The sequence below is a fragment of the Pimephales promelas genome, chromosome 8 (genome assembly GCF_988280905.1).
Source record: "Pimephales promelas chromosome 8, fPimPro1.hap1.1, whole genome shotgun sequence".
NCBI classification, from domain to species: Eukaryota; Metazoa; Chordata; class Actinopteri; order Cypriniformes; family Leuciscidae; genus Pimephales; species Pimephales promelas.
In genome coordinates, this window is record NC_142776.1 from 25,419,391 (window position 1) to 25,436,479 (window position 17,089).

Genomic DNA, 17,089 nt, shown 5'->3' on the forward strand with positions numbered 1-17,089 from the left:
TAATGTTAAAATATGCATGAAAAAAAAAATATTCAAGGGTTTGATTCCTCTTGCTCTTTTCTTCACCACTCCCCTTTCTCCAAGGTGATTGTAACCAACAAACAAAACTTCAGTCAACAAATACAGTACATGTAACTTGAGGCAGACGTTCCAGGTTCCAATACAAGTATATTCCTATTTTATTTTATTTTTTTACATTTTGTTTTAAGTTTAAATAGGGAGTAATTGTTGGAGGGATGGAAGGTTTGGGGCAGTTAATTTGTCAGAATTGTAACATGGCATTTCATTCTGCTGGACTCTTGGATAAACACAAAGCCAAATTCTGCATTGGCACAGACTTAAAAGATCCAATAGCTCTGTGGAGAGGACAAAGGAGATCCACACAAACAGAAAACACAGCTCTGAAGACGGTGCATCCCAAAAGGGCAAGGACACCTGATTTGATTGTTGTAAGTTGAATATTACGTGATTATTCCAACAACAAAAAACGTTTAGTTAATTTATTTACAATATATATAATTTGAATAAACAATTCTATATTGTTTTCCATTTTTAAGTCCCTTTACACACTAATGTTCAAAAGTTTTGGGTCAAGATTTTTATGAAAGTAATCTAAAAGGATGCGTTAAATTGATTGATAGATTGATAAGACATTTTTCTTGAGCACCAAATAGCATGTTAGAATGATTTCTGAAGAATCATGTGACACTGAAAACTATGTAGTAATGACAATTTAATTATTTTTTTAATCAGAACAGTTAAAGGAGTAGTTAAAAAAAAAAAAACTTTTTCTGATAATTTACTCACCCCCATGTCATCCAAGATATCCATGTCATTCTTTCTTCAGTCGACAAGAGATTAAAGTTTTTGATGAAAACATTCCAGGATTTTCTCCATATAATGGACTTCAATGGGAACCAAATGGTTCAAGGTCCAAAAGACAGATTTAGTGCAAACTGTTCAAAGGGCTTTAAACGATTTCAGACGTTGAATAAGGGTCTTATCAAGCGAAATGATCACTCATTTAAAAAAAAAAAAAGTTTTATAAGGTCAAATGGTCACCTTGCTGAGAATGGTCAAAATGAACAAACCTTTTCCCGAGTCAGCTCGTTCATTTTGTTCGTTGAATCAACCAAATGACACACAAAAAAAGATTTGTTCATTTTGATAAACGAGTTCGAACAGGTGAGTCACAAACACGCATCACAGAACAGAGCAAGATGACCATTTGACCTTGGACCGTTTGGTTCCCATTGAAGCCCATTATATGTAGAAAAATCCTGGAATGTTTTCATCAAAAAACCTTAATTTCTTTTCAACTGAAGAAAGAATGACATGGATATCTTGGATGACATGGGGATGAGTAAATTATCAGCAAAAGTTTTTTTAAAAGTGAACTAGGCCTACTCCTTTAAAAACAACTCTTACCTACTCCAAAATTTAGAACAGTAACGCAATAATACTGTATGTTTGCTTGTTCCATTGGCAGTTGAAAGAACAGAGAAAGTGCCCAGTGGATCAGAGAAAGAGTTCACAGGAAAATACTGCTCTAAACAAACTCACTGAAGAGGTACAGGACCACATACAAAGATGCTAAATCTCACGTTCAAAGAGGTTTTACGCAGCATCTGATGATCTTCTGTTTTAGTTTCAAAAACTCAGGATCTCATTTGAACACAACCAGCCCAGAAGACAGACAGAGGTTAGTTTAATATTCTTTAAATCTTTTTAGATTGGGAATAGTGTTCGTATTATCGGTATTGGACATTGTGTAAGTGTTCTTCAGGTCTCTGAGGAGCAGGGCTCACTCCAGCAGAAAGCTGATGAACAGAGGGCCCTTGACTTATATAAAGATCATGAGCAGAAACTGGCTGAGATCAGGGCGCGCAACCATCAGCTGGAGAAGGAGAGAAAGGGTAAGCTGTGGAATGTTAGGAAGTAGCTATAGTTAAAAGAAAGCACCACTCTTAAAATAAAGATTCTTATGCTTTCACAAAGAACCTCTTACATCAATGGAACCATCACATTGCACAAGGTTCTTTATGAATAAAAAGTTCTTTAGTTTATTAATGTTCTCCACAGTAACGCAAAAATGGTACTTTTCAAAACTGTTAACTGAAAGATACCAGCAAATTCTCATCCAAGGGCGTCATATATGAGACGCTTTTGACATTGCGTCTAAATCCGATGCACACGGCATGCTTTATTGTCAATATAACGCTTCAGTTATGGGTAGGTTTATGTCTGGGGTAGTGTTAGGGGCTTAGACCACTAGGAGGCGCCTTCTGGCCCATATATATCTGCGTCTCATATTGACGCAAAAGGGTGCCATCAGTGCGTCGGATGTAGACGAAATGTCAAAAGCGAGCCCCTAGTGGGGAAAAAAAATCTTTTTTGTAAACGTTTTCACAAGGGAACGCAAAAGCATTGACAAATATTTAAACATAATTAATATGTGATAATGACACCTTAAAATAAAGTGTTGGCTAAGCAAAGTTTTTTTTAAATTGTTAACCGACTTTGCCATCCCCGTGTTCTATTTTTAATAAATGTGTTCATAATGTTAATGTTCATTTGTTCTGCACTATTGATGATGTGTTTATCCCAGATATTGAACAGAGGCTTGCCGAGCTCGGTGGGCGGGAGAGGACGGCTCATCTAGAGGAAGCACTGCAGGAGCTGAGGAGTCAGGAACAGAGGAACGAGGAGGTGCTGCATCAGCTCAACTCTCATATCAACTCAATGAAAGGGTACGAGAGAGTGGAGGGGAACCAAGTGTTCCAAGAAGCTAGCAATCACTTTATGCATGTTTATACTGTGCTGATATTGTAGGTTTAATCCAAATGAAGTCCAATCTAACCCACCAGAGGAGAAGAAGACCCATGTCTTGGTCTGTTCTTTGGATGGCCCCCTTTCCGCTCAGATAAGGTCTTTTTTTAACTCAAGGTTTTTGCATAATAAAAGAAGTGAGAAAAACGGTAACACTTTATTTTGATGGTCCATTTTGAACATCCTGTTGACAATAATTAACTTTGCAACTCATTAGAGTATTACTGTAGACCAGGGGTGCCCAACCCTGTTCCTGCCGATCGACTGTCCGCGGTTCCAGAGAATGTCACGGTTCATCTCCAACCCTAATTAAACACACCTGCCTTTAATTTCCAAGTGACCCTTTCCAAGTGAAGACCTTAATTGGTTGCTTCAGGTGTGTTTGATTAGGATTGGAGATAAACTGTGTAGGACAGTCGATTGGCAGGAGCAGGGTTGGACACCCCTGCTGTAGACTGTCTGCTTAATATCTGCTAAATTAATGTCGGCTTAATAACTCTTTATTGCTCCTCCAACAGACAATCTACTGACTATAAGTAACTTTGCAACAACATGACAACTTATTCTATCCCTATCCCTAACCCTAGTACTCTACTAACACTCAGAGTTAGTAGACCTGTAGGTGCAACGTTTCTGAATGTGTTAAAGGGACCATCCAAATAAAATGAAACCAGAAAAAAAACATGTACTTACATTGAAAGAAGTAAGGGGACAATAATATTGACTGTGGCCAGTTATGAACTGAAAAACCCTAAGCAACATAATCACTTAAGTGCCTAGCAGTCACCCAATACAAGCACCATACCAACCATTCCGAATAAGACACTGTGGTGGATTTCTTTTTGTAACAGAGCTTTGCGTCTGGCATACATGCAGTCTGGTGGTTCTGATCCAGAGGTTCTGGCACACATGCACGACCTTCAAGCAGAAGCTCTTACACTGGAGCAGGCAAGACCTAGAGCTGACGGCAAGACAAAAGGAAGAAGTGAGCAGTAAAGACAATGAACTGTGGCTGCAAATAGTAATACACTACCGTTCATAAGTATTCTTAGTTTTTTGTAAGAAATGAATACTTTTATTTAGCAGGGATGCATTATGCATTATCAGAATTGATCAGTAAGACAGTTACATGGTTAAAAAAGATTTCTATTTTAAATAAATAATGTTCTTTTGAACTTTCTATTCATCAAAGAATCCTAAAAAAAAGCGATCACATTTCCAACATGAAATATAAATCAGAACAGCTGTGTTCAACATTGATAGTAATATTAAATGTTTATTGAGCACCAAATCAGCATATTAGAATGATTTACAGTGAAAACTGGAGTAATGGCTGCCAACCACAGGAATAAATTACATTTATATAATAAAATAGAAGATAGTTCTGTTAAATCGTAATAGGTAATATTTCACAATATTATTATTTTACTGTATTTTAGATCAAATAAATGCAGTGTTGGTAAGCATGAGACTAATTTCAAGAACACTAAAAAAATCTTACCAACTCCAAACTTTTGAATGCCAATGTCGGTTTGTCAACTGTTAAGAGTGCAAGTAGTTTTCACAAGCTCGCCGGCCCATTCAGTCTGTGTAACTCTTTTAGTTTATTCTTAGCTAAAAACAATTAGTTCTTTCAAAAATATGTGCTCATTAATGTATTTTTACTTTGTTCAAGTAGTAAAGTATTCTTGTGAGTGTATAATATGCCATTGAAAATACATACAGGTAAGGGGTTAATGGCGTAGACATATACGCATACACGCAGATACACGCGGATAGCTCAAATGCGTAGAGATAACACGCCACCTGACTCGAAAGTGGCGTATATGTTTACGCAAAAGTCATGATGTCATGTTGCATGACAATATGCTGGCTGGACTACTGTTGTCAGTGATATAAGTATTTGAAATTAACGTGATTTCTTAATGTCTAGTGACATATTAGGGTCATTTTATAATTATTTGAAATACATTTCTTACATGCAGCTCCTTTATGAGTTAATAGTAAACAAACTTGGCTTGTTGTCCTCAAAGGAGGCTCAATCCCTGAGCTTATGTGCAGAGGAAGAATAAGAGAAATATAGGAGGAGATGGGGAGGAGGTGCAGAGACCACTGCTTATATATGTTCATGATTGACAGGACTGAATGTTTAGCCTCCTCCTGAACCTTCTCTTGGTACTTCATTTCATTTTTAACAGTGATATTTTATCATTTAATGCACTTACATACATATATTTTTAAGTGTGCGGCTTAAGCGTCTGCATACTTTGTTGTACAGTTACAATACACTATTCTTTCAAGCCCAAGGGTCATTACTCGTTTCTGTCCCAACCAGGGATGAAGTCTCCTCACAGAGTGTTGGACCCTGATGTTCTTGCTGTGGAGCAGGGGAACCAAAAGCTTGAGGAGGAAATCTTCAGAATCCAGCTGGCAAGGGAGAGGCACAAAGGAGAACACGGTACCTCTGTACCTCACATGATAATAAAAATAAAGTGATGTGAAACTTTTCATAGAAAAGTGTTCTAATTTGTACTCTTATACTATAGACTAAAAGTATATAAATATTTGATATTGCTTGAATATTTTAAACATATCTGAATACTTAAATACATTATTTGAATATTTGATATTATATTGATCAGGGCTCATTGATACCCAGAAGGACCACATCCATCAAATGGCTAGCCTCCAAGCTGATATCTCCTTTCTAAAAAGAGAAATAGACAAGGGGCGAGACAGAAGACCACCCCATCCTATGTTACCTGGATCTTCTATGGCCCACTCACACTCTGCTCTGACACTGGTGGGCTGACAGTTAGCCAAAGCTTAATTCATTGTGTTACTTGTATGTTGAGTGAATGTGATATTTACGGATCCACAGAATTCTGTCTAATACTATTTTAATGGAATGTCTATAACCGATGAATGGCTGATATTAAAATTCTATATTGTATTAAATAAAGCTAAATAAGTAAATGAGCTGTTTTAAATGCTGTAAGTAAATTTAGGCATCACAACAGTAAATATAGACTGAAAAATGGATATTCATTTTGAAATTTGCTAAAGATTCCATTTAGCAATGCTATCAATATTAGTGTTTTTAAAGATTAAATTTAGGTGAGTGGTAGATGATGGCAGTATCCAATAATACAAATATTTCATATCAGCCAATAACCAATGTGGTACCAATATATTATTCATTCCTAATGATATGAAAACGTTCAAAAGTTTGGGGTCAGTAGATTTTTTTTGTTTTGTTTTTGAAAGATCTGTTATGCTTATTGACGACTGCATTTATTTGATCAAAAATACAGTAAAAACAGTGGAATTATCGTAATATTGTGAAACATTTTAACATATTAGTGTAATGTACTGTATATTACATGTAGTTATTTACATGTATATTATGTTATATGGTTTATTCTAGTGTCACATGCTCCTTTAAAAACCATTCAAATGAACTAATATAATCAATGTTTACATTTTTCTGACACCATAATTTTTTATCAATAGAAAGGTCAAAAGAATAGCAATTATTTAAAATTTTGAAACATTTTGTTTACTTTAATTTTGTTATTAATTTAATCATTGCTGAAGAATTATAAAATCTTACAGGCCCCAAACTTTTAAACTGTAGTGTGTGTATATTTTGTTTTTACCAATTTGCAGGATCAGAGTTCAAAACATCATTCATTGATGGGTTTCCATGCAACTGATCCGATGCAACCTCTTGGTCCAGCTCCTTATGATCCTGTGTAAGACAAATTTTCTCTCGGGTTACTTTTCTTTTTCTTACTTAGTCCCTATAGATGAATACACATAACACTAAATGCATTACAATTGTCTGAATGTGTTTAGGGCTGGCTTTGTGATCTTCTATGACCTGGTGATAGGTTTAGAAGCTACTTTGACATCAGTGCGCTTGTTGGAAGGGTTATACTGTAATGGGGAGAAGTTGGGACAGACCACCCTGATGCCGCCAGTGCAGTGCCAACCATTACTCTCCACCAAGAGTCCTGGAAACTATGCCATACTGGCTGTTAAACAGCCTGTGCCAAGGTAGTTTGGTTCAGACATAAATATGGACAGAGTGGATATACGTTTACATGAATGAATTTGTGCTTCATTTCAGAGTGCAACCATCTCCAAATCTCGCTTTGGTCTTGGAGATTCAGACTTCTAGAAGTCTCCAATTGTACAACTATGAAACTAAGGACTTGGTTACTTGTGGCTGGGCTAAACTTGAACTTTTTAATGAGCACAACCAGGTGCACAGCGGTCACTGGAGGCTTCCCTTCCGCTCTCTCCCAGTTCAAGCGTCCCTAAGTCCAGTTCAACTGAATTCTGTGTCACGAGTATGTTCACCAAATATTAAGAGATTGAGAGACTCATTAGACGTTAGAAGTTTTTGGTCTAGATTAAATGCCCATAAAACTCTAATTTAAATCAGACTAAACTGTTTTTTTTTTTTCTTTCTAAAAGCTGGGTAACGTGGAACTCTGTCTTCGGGTTGCAAACGCTTGTCATGGAGATGTACAGACTCTTGCAAAGATTGACATCAACAACACCAACCAATACAAGTACCCATCAATGGTATGCAAAATGTTTGTCAAGATATTTCATCTTTTTAATAGCAAAGCTTACAAAGGTTTTAATGAGCCTATACAGCAGGGGTGTCCAATTCTGCTCCTGGAGGGCCACTGTCCTGCAGAGTTTAGGTTCAACTCCAATTAAACACACCTGGACAGCCAATCAATGTCTTACTAGGCATACTAGAAACTTCCAGGCAGGTGTGTTGAGGAAATTTGGAACTAACCTCTGCAGGACAGTGGCCCTCCAGGACCGAGTTTGGGCCTACAGCTTAAAGGGTAACTAAACCCCTGGTCAGAGCCTGACTCCACCCACTGGCAATATTTGGAGGAGGGGGGGCGTGCACCTGAGACGCATCTCTTTGTATGGAACTTGCCTACGTCACCAACAACCGCTGTGTCAGTACCACCGCAAACATCCAATAGGAAAATTCAACTGCAGTAGCCACCGTTCAACCTGAAGAGGGCAGCACTAAGACGTTTTTACGCCATATATTGTAGAAATAGAACACTTTATAAACAAATGCCAAAAAAGTTACTCGAATCAATGACTGGTATTAATAAAGATCCATTCTTACAGATCATTAAGTAAAAAATGTTGGTTAAGTGTTTAGTTACTCAATAAATGTGTCTTGTTTAGGTGGTCTCAAACACATCTGCAACCCTGGCAACGCAAGAACCATCTCACACATTACAACCCTCAACCAATCCTTTACCTTCATCACTGCCACAGACAGATCATGTCGAGGAGTCCAATTATATTTGAATGACTTGAATTGATTACTGTACAAATAAAGTCTGCTGTAACTTCACACAAATTGTATTTCAAATGACTATAAACAGATCACACATCTGTTATGAATTATTGCATTTTTTTAATGACATTTCATTTACTTGTTTACATTTGTGCGTTTTGGCATCACACTGATCTAGAAACAATTATGCATACCCAGAGGTTGGACAATGAAACTGAAACACCTGGTTTTAGACCACAATCATTGTTTTAGTATGGTGTTGGCTCCTTTTACAGCCAATACAGCTTCAATTTATCTTGGGAATGACAGACAGTCCGTCACAGTGGCCAGAGGGATTTTGAGCCACTCTTCTTCCAGAACTGTGGCCAGGTCATTATGGGATGCTGATGGAGAAAACATTTCCTGACTTGCTCCTCCAAAACACCCCAAAGTGGCTCGATAATATCAACATTTGGTGACTGTGCAGGCCATGGAAGAACCTCACTTTCAAGTTCATCAAACCTTTCTGGCACAAGTCTTGCTGGGTCTATTGGTGCATTTTCATGCTGATTCATGGCACCCCCCTTTTAGGGTACAATGTTTGAACCACTATGTGCACATGGTCCTCCAGAATGGTTCTTGTCAGTGACGCGACCATCAAGGATAGTGGCGAATGCCATGATACTCCAGCCCAAGTAACCAAAGGATTGGCTATAGCAGCCCGGCTATGAATATCGACTCCGTTGAGCTCCCGATCAACAGGATTGGTGGAAATAGGGGAATCAATGTGAATGTGTGCAATTAATTCTGCAGTGAGTTGGGCAGCAGTGGTTTTGCTTTTTGGATACAATCCGGGCTAGTACCTGGACACCCCTTTCAGACAGCTTCTTCTTGTTGGATGTGGTTCATCCTACTTGGGGGCATGCAGACATTATCCTGGATACCATAGTCTCAATACACCACAAAGATGTGCTGTCCTCGTCTCAGATGAGCCAGCAAGTCGTGCACCAACAATTTGCCTTCTTTTGAACTCTATATCTCCCATTATATTGTGTTGATTGCATTATTTTATTTACAGCTGTGCTAATCTAAATCTCCAACACTATATTGGCCAGTTTCATTGTCTAACCCCTGTAAGCAGGGTTTGAAATTAACACCAGTAAACACACCAAATAAGGGTGAAAATCCTGTGGCAGATAATGCATGAACAGCAGTTCAAAATCATCAAACCACTTACATAGCCATTCATTAAAATGCAATGATTAAAGACAAAGACTTACATACTGACATCACCCTACAAGATTGAGTGTTTCTCAGTAACAGGCTTTTAGGACTTAAATATGCTTCATACAGAAATAAGAGATTGCACTTTTTTTTCTCTTAAAGACCTTAATTCAAACTCATTGACACTACTTTGTTCAGTCTTGAAGTGAACTTTTTCCTATTGAAATTCTTGAAGTTTCACTGTTTGACTGTTGCCTTCAACTTACAAGTGCAGAATGGTGACATGTCCACAGCCCGAGACCAGTTAGCCTAGACCAGTTTTAGCCACCAGAGCCCTACAGTATAGGAGACATTAAAAGGGCATTTTTTCCAACCCATACAAATGCATCATGTCGAAGAAACCCTAGCGTTTATATTGTACGCATGCATGCAAGTAAACTTAATAAGTTAGGATAATTTAATTACTCTTTTGATTGGCATCCACTCAGTAAATGCAATTGAAAGTAAAAAAATATTTCAGAATCCAAGATGTGACTGATTTGGTTTATTTTGGCTGGTATAAGTTCTGAATGGCTTAAATTAAGCTGGTGAAGGAAAGTTAACTGCAAACCCTTGTATGTGAAGACTAAAGTATTTATTTAAAAAAAAAAAAAAAAAAAAAAAAATGAACAGCACATCCTATACCTAATAATTTAACTATTGAGGAGTTTGTCCAATTAGTTGGTTCCATTGGAACTCTGGTTGCATTGAGCAGAACATTCTTTACAAAAGAAACAGGGGGAGGGGTGGAGATGGAGGAAGAGCCCACATGTTCACATATGCAAATATCCTTTATTGAAAGTTTACTACAATTATACAAAAATTGGACAAAGAAAACAGGTTATTTACAGAACAGACAAGTTGTTCATGAGTATGATGCAGGCATGCTCTGCTGGTTGGAAGGTAAGAGGTCAGAGGAAGTCCATCACGCTGAGGTCTCCACAGAGGAAGAATTGGCTGACTACAAGAGAGAGAGAGAAAAAAAAAGGCACTAAATTGATGTTGCTCAAACCCTAGACAATTCTCCAACCAACAGATTAAATGTAAGATCAAGAATTGAACATCCTCAGACGCAGGACTTCACTAGTATAAGTACATGAGTAAATATGCACTCAGATGAAGTCCTGAAGTTGTCTCTTTGACAAGATTACAACTCCATTTTAGTTTTAGAAACTTCACAATTCCAATCTTGATACTACAGTAAAAATTAAGCCTAGCCTACCTAAAATAAATGCTCACATTTTTAAAGCAATGACAACACAAATAATAAAAACGAGATCTTTTAAAGTTTTTCCTGGTAGGTAGTAGTATACAGGTAAGAAACAGACTACTACAGAATGTTTAATCAGTGTACAAACAAACACTGCAGTCTTCACTGTATTAGACCTACACAGACTCTTAATGCTACAGTAAGCAGTCAAGAGCAGAGCACAAGATGCAAAGGAGAACTTGCATTTGTTGTGCATGTGCACAGACAAACCATTACACTGAGTAAAGAATAGTTCTTTCACGTCTCAAGTATGAATAGTTTAAACTCACTTAAAATAAAAATTGACAAGGCTTAAGTGTGAAAATTATCAACTTTCGATGCAGTAGTGACAGTTTCTGTCCACTGTCCAGAGCATCTTTCACACTTATGGTCAAGCCCTGTGGCCCTATTAGAGGAAACAGCAAGCCTATCAACTCGCCTCCTGCTCCATTTTCTCCTGGACTCCATTGCCGTTGTGGGCGGAGTCATCACTGCCATTAACTGAGGTCTCCTGTTTTGTCTTTTTAGCATCACTGTCCTTTTTTGGACTCTCCTCGTCTGGTTTCCTCTGTGCAGGAACAAAGCAGGACAGAACACGTACTTTATTTTTTGCGCTGAACACCTATTCTCTACATGCTACTCAAGCAGACATTGCCACTTCACAACCATGCCAGATCTACAATATGCCAAGCCACAATATTGAAGCAGTCACCACAGAAACACCGAGCAACACCAAATCTCATCTAGTTGGAAAATTCAGCTCATGATCCAACATGCGTAATTGCAATCAGCAAAGCAGATGCTCCTTCAAGGGCAGACTACTCATGCAATCCAGTTAATGCTAGTTTATCCACCTCTACTGCAAAAGGTTAAAGCAAATTGCAGTGGATGGATACCAACCTTTTTGCGGACAAGGTGGGAAATATCAGATGCAGATTTTGAGGAAGACGCACCATCAGCTGGCTTCACAGGAATCTGAAATAAAACGGGCATTTTAAGGTTGTGCAATATTGGTGGTTGACTGATATATCAGCCAATATTTGACACTTAAGTTATCAGCACTGGCAAATAAGTGTCCAAATCAGCTAAGAAAACCAAATCTTTATAATCTTGATATCAAATTTCTTACATCATATGCATGTATATGTCCCTGGCTGTGTCTGAATAGCCCCCTATATGGTCCAATGTGGGTACAACATAGTAACACACGGGTATAAATTAGAGATGGACCGATGTGTCGGCCATTGATATTTAACAGGAAATTTGTTAATTTTAAAACCAATGGAAACCGCATGAAAAAGGCGATTTCGATGGTTAATTAACTGCATGAGAAGGTAAGGAGTTGCATAATGCAACATTTTTCTCATAATGCAAAAAAAAATATATATATATATATAGCACATCCATCTCCACATAATGTACAGCACGAACTACATTCACGCAGAGGAAGAGTTACTCACAGGACACTGCAATTAACTAAAGTTCATTATGCATGTGCTTTAAAGCCTTGCCCATGCGCTTTTCTGAACACCCAAAGAGCAGAGGCACTTAAAAGCCTGCCAAACACCGTTTAGTTAATGGACCAATTTATCTTTCAAGTCTTATTGCTCTAATACACAAGGTTTACATAAACAGTTGGTCATGTCTAAAAACCCACGCACAGGAGGTACACAAAGCATCAACACACCTGACTAGCAGTAGATGAAGATGGGCCACCATTTTCAGCTGGAAAAGCAGATGACGTGGATGCTCCTGCCTGTAACAAACAAGTTCCAAACTATACAGACACTCTTAACTTTAGCTTTTACTTTATGGCATCTCCATTTGACTTTTTTATTCTTTCATACTAAGAGCAACACTAGGGATGCATGCTATAGCAGTTATCATATTGATTATAGGACAAGTTAAATTATCAGTACTGGGCAATGAACACCACAAGCTGATATTGAATAAAAAAATAAATCAGCCATTGAACAAGATGCATTAGGGTAATAGCATGAAGCAACTCACAAGAGTCTGATGGATGGCCTCAGAAGCCACAGCAGCAGTCCTCTGGCCCTCCTTAGCATCTTCAATCTTCTCAGTAATTTCTGGCAGTAACTGTTTCAACTCCTCAAGCTCGGTCTTCTCCTTTGTTGCCTCTGCACCTTCAGTCTTGTCTATCACTTCCTGAAGCATAGCTGGTGGAACAGGGATGTGGTAATCAATTAAGTGAACCATGCTTGTTCGTGGCAACTAATGTTATCAGCAAGCAGATCTTTAGTTAAGAAGAATGAAGACCAGCAAAAGCCCACTGTAATAACATCATACCAAGACGGCTCTCGATGACTTTGATAGATTTGGAGAAGTGCTCAATGGCTTGGCTGTACTGGGCAGTGTAGCAGTAAGTTGTGCCCAACTGGTAATGAGTCTCAGCCAAAAGACGGCTATGAGAGGGAAGGTGTTTCAGCTGCAAGGTTAAACACTCATTGAAGTCCTCCAGAGCCTGGCTGTAGTTACCTACATGAATAAAAGTGGAGACTTGGTGAAAGATGAAGTGTAATTTTTTTCTCCCATTTTAAATAGTGGCTTGTGGCATCCAAAAGGGTCCTTAAATAGTCCGCTACTCTCTACACACACACCTGATTCAGCTCCAACTTCTCCAAGTTTCAGGTAAATTTGTGCTGCCATTAGCTGATCTTCTTTGCAGTCTTTTCTACAAAACAGAATCACCCGTGTTTTGAAAGAAGTTTGATCAAATGCAGTTGATCACTAGAGGTAAAGACATACCTTTTATAAATCACCTTTGCGACCTCAAGCATCTCCCAGGCCAACTGCAGGTTGCCAACTTCATCCTCCTCACTTTCCTAAAAACACAAGGACACAAATAAGCCACTAAATCAATGAAGTGTGGACCAGGAAAAAAAATAAAAAAATAAATTACCAACCTTATCCTTCGAGTCACCCTCGCCATCCTCATCATCGTCGTCATCCTCATCGTCATCTGAAACAGAAAAATACGTTACCACCGCCAACGATTTAATGTGAAGCCCATCACCATGCACACCATCAGAAGTGCTGCAGCTTAATCTAAATATTCTGTGAATTTACTAGCATTTAGAAGTAGATTCACCAGGTGAAAGAGTCGTTAAATACTAAAATCTTGTGCTCCCCTGACTACCACACTTCACTACCTCCACCATCCTCTTCCATGGGTTCTTCAGTATCTTCGTTTTTCTCATCTTTTTCAGCCGTTTCACTGTTTGACAAAGTGATGTCTTCCTTTTTAGAAGCACCTTCATCTACACCATTTGCCTTAACATCCTTGTCAGCAGGTTCCTCATTTTCAGCAGGTGTTGCCTTGTCTTCAGCTAGTTTCTCATTTTTAGCAGGTGTTGCCTTGTCTTCAGCTAGTTTCTCATTTTCAGCAGGTGTTGCCTTGTCTTCAGCTAGTTTCTCATTTTCAGCAGGTTTTGCCTTGTCTTCAGCTAGTTTCTCATTTTCAGCAGGCTTTGCCTTGTCTTCAGCTAGTTTCTCCTTTTCATCAGGCTTTGCCTTGTCTTCAGATATTTTCTCATCGTCACCAGGTTTTGCCTCATCTTCAGCTAGTTTCTCCCTTTCAGCTGGTTTCGCAGATTTAGGTGATGCTGCATCCGCTTCCTTTGGCACTTCAACTTCATTCTGCTTATCTTCTTGGTTCTTCTGCTCACCTTCCCCCACCTCCGTTTCCACCTCTGACTGAGTTTTGTTGTCCGCTGACATGGCATCATAAACCTGTGCTCGAAGCTCATCTCTGGTTTCCTCTGCATTATAGTAGAAATTGAGTGAGATTTCTAGGTTACAGTGGATATACCTTTTGACTGGAATAATCCAATTTTCAATTGTGCTTTATGCTTTCATTATATACTGGCTTGAGCAGAAAATTGACAAGTCCATTTGGAGGTTCTTTGTGCAGATGTGATGTCTAGCCTCGAGCATGTATGAAAAAAACAAAAAAAAAAACAAAAAAAACAAAGTGAGCAGTTTTAACCAACAAACAAAGCTCTTTAAATACGAACCATCCAAGTTGTCAGCACTTTCAATCTTGGAGTCATTCTGTTTCTCGCCCTCTTCAGAGGATTCTTCTGGGACTCCCTCTAAAGCATTACCAAGCACAGTATTCTCCATCCTAGAAAAAGTTATTAACGTTAGCACAAGTTTGTTAAAAATAATCCATTAAATGCCAATTAATTCAGATACCTGGCAAGCTCCAGAAGGGCCTTTCCACACAAGAAAAAAGCTTCTCCACATTCATCTGCAGTGTCTCCATACTTCTCAGCTCTTAATGGGGGGAGATGAAAATGAACACCATAATAGTAATTAATTGGGATGTGGCATACTCTACATGGATGACACATTCTCCACTTATAATACAGGTTGTTTTCACTACTCACAGCATGGCACAAGCCTCCTGGAAGACACTGACTGCCGCCACAACATCACCCATCACTAAGTGCCGGTTGCCTGTGCCAATCAGCTTCTTTGCTTCCTCAGTAACATCGACGGAGCTGCAAAGTTCACAAATATGTGTGTAACGAACCTCAATAACTTTGTTGAAATTAGCAAATTAATAAAATAATTAATTCTAGATACCAACTCACCTGTCTGCAGCGCTTGAGGAGCAAGGTTCCACCGCCATACTGCAAAAAAAAATTAAATAAATTAAAAACAAAAATAAGTCGAACAACTGTAAAGTATTGTTCCGTGTTAAGATTATTTCTAACGGGAGAAAAACTTCAAAGTTTGCTGAGGGGGTGGGAGATGTTTGGAGCAGGAGCACAAAAGTTAGCGCGATGCTAAGACTAACATTAATATTAAGACAGTGTCTAGACATTAGAGCAAAATCTACACGCGGACATGAGTGGCACTTAACTCCACTGTTTAATTTTAGAATAATACCCAAAGTGGGTCATTTATAGAGTTTGTGTCGTTACCGCCACCTTTTAAACTTAACGCTGGACTTCAGCGCGTGTGCAGCCATTTCATTGCCGCGCCAAGCTCACTGACACTGGCGGACCGTGAACAAAGCGGGACTCTACTAATTTATGATGTAACTTATAAACAAGTTAAACGTTCATATTAATCCTGCTCCCGCCAACAGAAAGCAGCCAAACACAACACGGTGACGGGAATCAACGGTGATGCCATCCCGTCGCGTGCGACGATGTCCGGGTGCTGGAGAAAAGCGAATTGAAGCACGAGCGCGAGGCATTTTTCCTGACAAGGACGCAGCTGCTGCAGCTTTGTTATAAAACGAAACCAGCCAAAACATCTTACTTTGACTTCCTTTAACTTATCGGTTTACTTTCCTGGTTTGAGAACGCATTTAATTTAAACATGATAGTTTACCTTTCGGCAGTTGAAGCAGATGCTGTTTCCTCGGGCATCTTAATGCGTTAAATAAACTACGCCGCAATGTACTATTGGATGATGTATGTGAAGATGGCAGGTTGTGAAGCTGCTCCTGAATTAGCCTTTGTTGGCGCCTTTAAATACGGATACAAGCTGTACTTCCGCTGAACTACGACCCTCCTGTCACAAAAACGCGGGAGAAATCATTTAAAGGGCAAGTAACGTCGTTAACCGCTACAGCTCTAGTCATACTGTCTATGGCTACAGTAAAGAGGAATGAAAAGTCTATTTTTATCCAGATTTTGTGAGTTGTATTTCGCAGTTGAGGTCAGTTTGAAATTAAAATAGACTCTGTTCACTTTCTTAAAGCACGTCCCTAGTGTTATTGTGAATGAAATATAACGTATAGTATTTTTTTATTAGCAGCATTATCTATATTCCATTATTCTATTGATATAGCAACTTTACTTTTCAGCTGTCCTTACAGTAGGGGTTCAAATTGTTTTCTCTTTCCTTTTTACAATCTAATATTTTTGAATTATTTCATTGTTACACTATCTTTTCAAAGTCATTTTATTTTATTTTATGTGTCTGGGTGTCTAAATTTACTATTATTATTTTAATTTCCATTAATCTCAATTAAATGAACCAAATAAATTCGGTTCATATTATACTACCATGATGTTTTTGCAATGATTTCACACAGCAGTAATGAGTTTTTTTTAAATTATAATGCTTAATTGTCATGCAAATAATGTCAAAATAAAATAAATAACCTTAAATGACTATTTAACCTTAAAGGTGCATATATATATATATATATGTGTGTGTGTGTGTGTGTGTGTGTGTGTGTGTGTGTGTGTGTGTATGTATGTGTATGTGTGGCCCATTATTTTCATTATGCAAAATAGCAATTTGTTGTTTAATTTTGTAGGGGTAATAATCAAAGACATGTTTTTGACAGGTTTCATAAAATTGACCTGTGAATAGATCTAAAATAAGCCCTTGTTCATAAATGTCCATTCCATGTTTGGCAAAAACAAACAAGCACATAT

At 38.3% G+C, this 17,089-nt stretch overlaps 2 protein-coding genes across 3 annotated transcripts; one reads left to right on the top strand and one right to left on the bottom strand.

Annotated features, from left to right (window-relative positions):
- The first annotated feature begins 16 nt into the window (after positions 1 to 16).
- On the top strand, positions 17 to 8,219 carry ccdc17 (coiled-coil domain containing 17). The gene is made up of 14 exons (XM_039647704.2): positions 17 to 449; positions 1,490 to 1,570; positions 1,649 to 1,702; positions 1,787 to 1,916; positions 2,609 to 2,750; positions 2,833 to 2,928; positions 3,681 to 3,814; positions 5,165 to 5,287; positions 5,472 to 5,632; positions 6,499 to 6,584; positions 6,688 to 6,888; positions 6,962 to 7,184; positions 7,312 to 7,422; positions 8,059 to 8,219. Exons 1-14 carry the CDS (start codon positions 237 to 239, stop codon positions 8,182 to 8,184), a joined length of 1,881 nt encoding a protein of 626 aa, XP_039503638.2. The 5' UTR covers positions 17 to 236; the 3' UTR covers positions 8,185 to 8,219.
- A 1,968-nt stretch (positions 8,220 to 10,187) lies between these two features.
- On the bottom strand, positions 10,188 to 16,197 carry nasp (nuclear autoantigenic sperm protein (histone-binding)). 2 transcript variants are annotated; one of them, XM_039647731.2, is made up of 15 exons: positions 16,032 to 16,197; positions 15,284 to 15,322; positions 15,077 to 15,190; positions 14,883 to 14,963; positions 14,702 to 14,811; positions 13,838 to 14,446; positions 13,592 to 13,647; positions 13,434 to 13,510; positions 13,286 to 13,359; positions 12,975 to 13,163; positions 12,675 to 12,844; positions 12,352 to 12,420; positions 11,565 to 11,639; positions 11,104 to 11,232; positions 10,188 to 10,376 (listed from the first exon to the last, which is right to left on the bottom strand). In XM_039647731.2, exons 1-15 carry the CDS (start codon positions 16,067 to 16,069, stop codon positions 10,341 to 10,343), a joined length of 1,866 nt encoding a protein of 621 aa, XP_039503665.2. In that variant the 5' UTR covers positions 16,070 to 16,197; the 3' UTR covers positions 10,188 to 10,340. The 2 variants fall into 2 exon arrangements, with proteins under 2 accessions (XP_039503665.2, XP_039503666.2); XM_039647732.2 differs by lacking the exon at positions 11,104 to 11,232.
- Between the last annotated feature and the right edge of the window lie 892 nt (positions 16,198 to 17,089).